This window comes from Bison bison, unplaced genomic scaffold (genome assembly GCF_000754665.1).
Source record: "Bison bison bison isolate TAMUID 2011002044 unplaced genomic scaffold, Bison_UMD1.0 scf7180017847603, whole genome shotgun sequence".
NCBI classification, from domain to species: domain Eukaryota; kingdom Metazoa; phylum Chordata; class Mammalia; order Artiodactyla; family Bovidae; genus Bison; species Bison bison.
The window spans coordinates 14,373-16,578 of NW_011478176.1; the positions used below are offsets into that span (position 1 = coordinate 14,373).

At 38.2% G+C, this 2,206-nt stretch overlaps 1 protein-coding gene across 1 annotated transcript; it reads left to right on the forward strand.

Annotated features, from left to right (window-relative positions):
* Nucleotides 1-297: 297 nt before the first annotated feature.
* Nucleotides 298-1,292, forward strand: HTR2C (5-hydroxytryptamine (serotonin) receptor 2C, G protein-coupled; the record flags this gene model as incomplete). Its single annotated transcript, XM_010843480.1, has 1 exon — nucleotides 298-1,292. A coding segment is annotated over one exon (824 nt), but the record flags the coding sequence as incomplete, so codon positions are not given.
* Between the last annotated feature and the right edge of the window lie 914 nt (nucleotides 1,293-2,206).

Sequence of the window (2,206 nt, forward strand, 5' to 3'; positions counted from 1 at the left end):
AGACATGTTCACTGTTATGTATAACCATACTTATAATTATCTCAGTAATGGTAATTCCAAGTCTTTTACAGAAAATTGGTGAGAAGGCATTCCTAACTTGAAAAAAAGCTGTCATTTTCTGATATCATACTGTTACTCTTTCATGTGACTATCACTTTATGCTGTGAATAGCTTTCAACAAATATCAGATCTAAATTTTCTCCAGTGATATTCAATTGAATGTATCCCACTGTACAAATCTGTTCAATGCTTCCATATGCTGTAACAATGTCATAGCTTCTTTTTTTGTTCCTGTAGGTGTATCAGTTCCTATCCCAGTGATTGGACTGAGGGATGAAGACAAGGTGTTCGTCAACAACACCACCTGTGTGCTGAATGACCCAAATTTCGTTCTTATTGGGTCCTTCGTAGCTTTCTTCATACCGCTGACAATCATGGTGATTACCTACTGTCTGACGATTCACGTCCTTCGCCGACAAGCTCTGATGTTACTGCACGGCCACACTGAGGAACCGCCTGGAATAAACCTGAATTTCCTGAAATGCTGCAAGACAAACACAGATGAAGAGAACTCTGCAAACCCGAACCAAGATTTGAACCCACGCCGAAGGAAGAAGAAAGAAAGACGGCCTAGGGGCACCATGCAAGCTATCAACAATGAACGGAAAGCCTCGAAGGTCCTTGGCATTGTTTTCTTTGTGTTTCTGATCATGTGGTGCCCGTTTTTTATTACTAATATTTTGTCGGTTCTTTGTGGGAAGGCTTGTAATCAAAAGCTCATGGAAAAGCTTCTGAATGTGTTTGTTTGGATTGGCTATGTTTGTTCAGGAATTAATCCTCTGGTGTACACTCTTTTCAACAAAGTTTACCGAAGGGCTTTCTCCAACTATTTGCGCTGCAATTATAAGGCAGATAGAAAGCCTCCAATCAGACAAATCCCGAGAGTTGCTGCCACTGCTTTGTCTGGGAGGGAGCTTAATGTTAACATTTACCGGCACACCAATGAACCAGTAATTAAGAAAGCTGATGACAAGGAGCCTGATATAGAGATGCAAGTTGAGAATTTGGAGCTACCGGTTAATCCCTCCAATGTGATTAGTGAAAGGATTAGTAGTGTGTAAGAAAGAGCAGCACAGTCTTTTCCTATGGTAAAGCTACAAATGTAGGAAATTGTTCTTTAATTCTGCCAGTCATAACTAATGTAAATATTGCCGTCTGAAAAGTGTGTTTTATATATAGCTTTGCAATCCTGTACTTTACAATCATGCTTACAATAGTGAGATTTAGGGTTCTGTATTTACTGTTTATAACAGATTGAGAATAACTTATTTTGATTGATGCAAAAATGTTGATTTTGCCCCCCTTCCATCTCTCCTTCCCTCCTTCTTTTTCTTTCTCTCTCTCCTCTCTCTTTTTCTTTTGCATTTAAGGAAACATTGATGTTCACCTCAGGTGGCATTTGCAGGAGACCAGAATGATACACATGACAGCGGTTTTCAACCACACCAAAATTGAACAAATTCGGTGGACTCTTTTTTCCAGGTTAACAGTAAATATGCACTTTAAATTCTTGCTCTGCTCATCTACACACATAAATACGGTAAAATAGGTTCTGCCTTCTGAAACTCTACCACAACTATTAGTGAGTCAAAGGCAGAACTTATTTCTTGTCACACACAGGGGAAATTTTGACATTGTCAGAATGTTGTGTTGATATTTTACTGCAATGTCTGTCCCCAAACATAGTGGCATTTTAATATAGCAGCTAGTTAACCGGAACTACAGAAGTGGAAGGATGACAAGAGATATACACACCAACAATAGCTTTTCACTTCTTATAATGTTCAAATTCTGATTATAATGACAAGCAAACTGGAATTAGTGTCTTCATTCTGGTCCTTAGTAAATACCTAATTCCATGATTAAACTGGGAAACAAAATCCCAGAGTTATTTCCCAATCCAGGATTCAACATCAATTGGGTTTTGATATCAGGATCCTGGAAATTTGTGTGCTACACACAAAATGAAATTAGAATTTTTGAGCCTTATTAAAATAGTATATTAGTTATGGTACCTCTATCTATAGGACCTAATTTAGCAGTCCATTTTTGAGTAAAACTTGAGTTGGAAGCAGATGCCGAAGACGTTGGAAGTTTTACTTGATTAAGGACTACAGAACTGGGCCCTTAGAATGTGAAAAAAAAA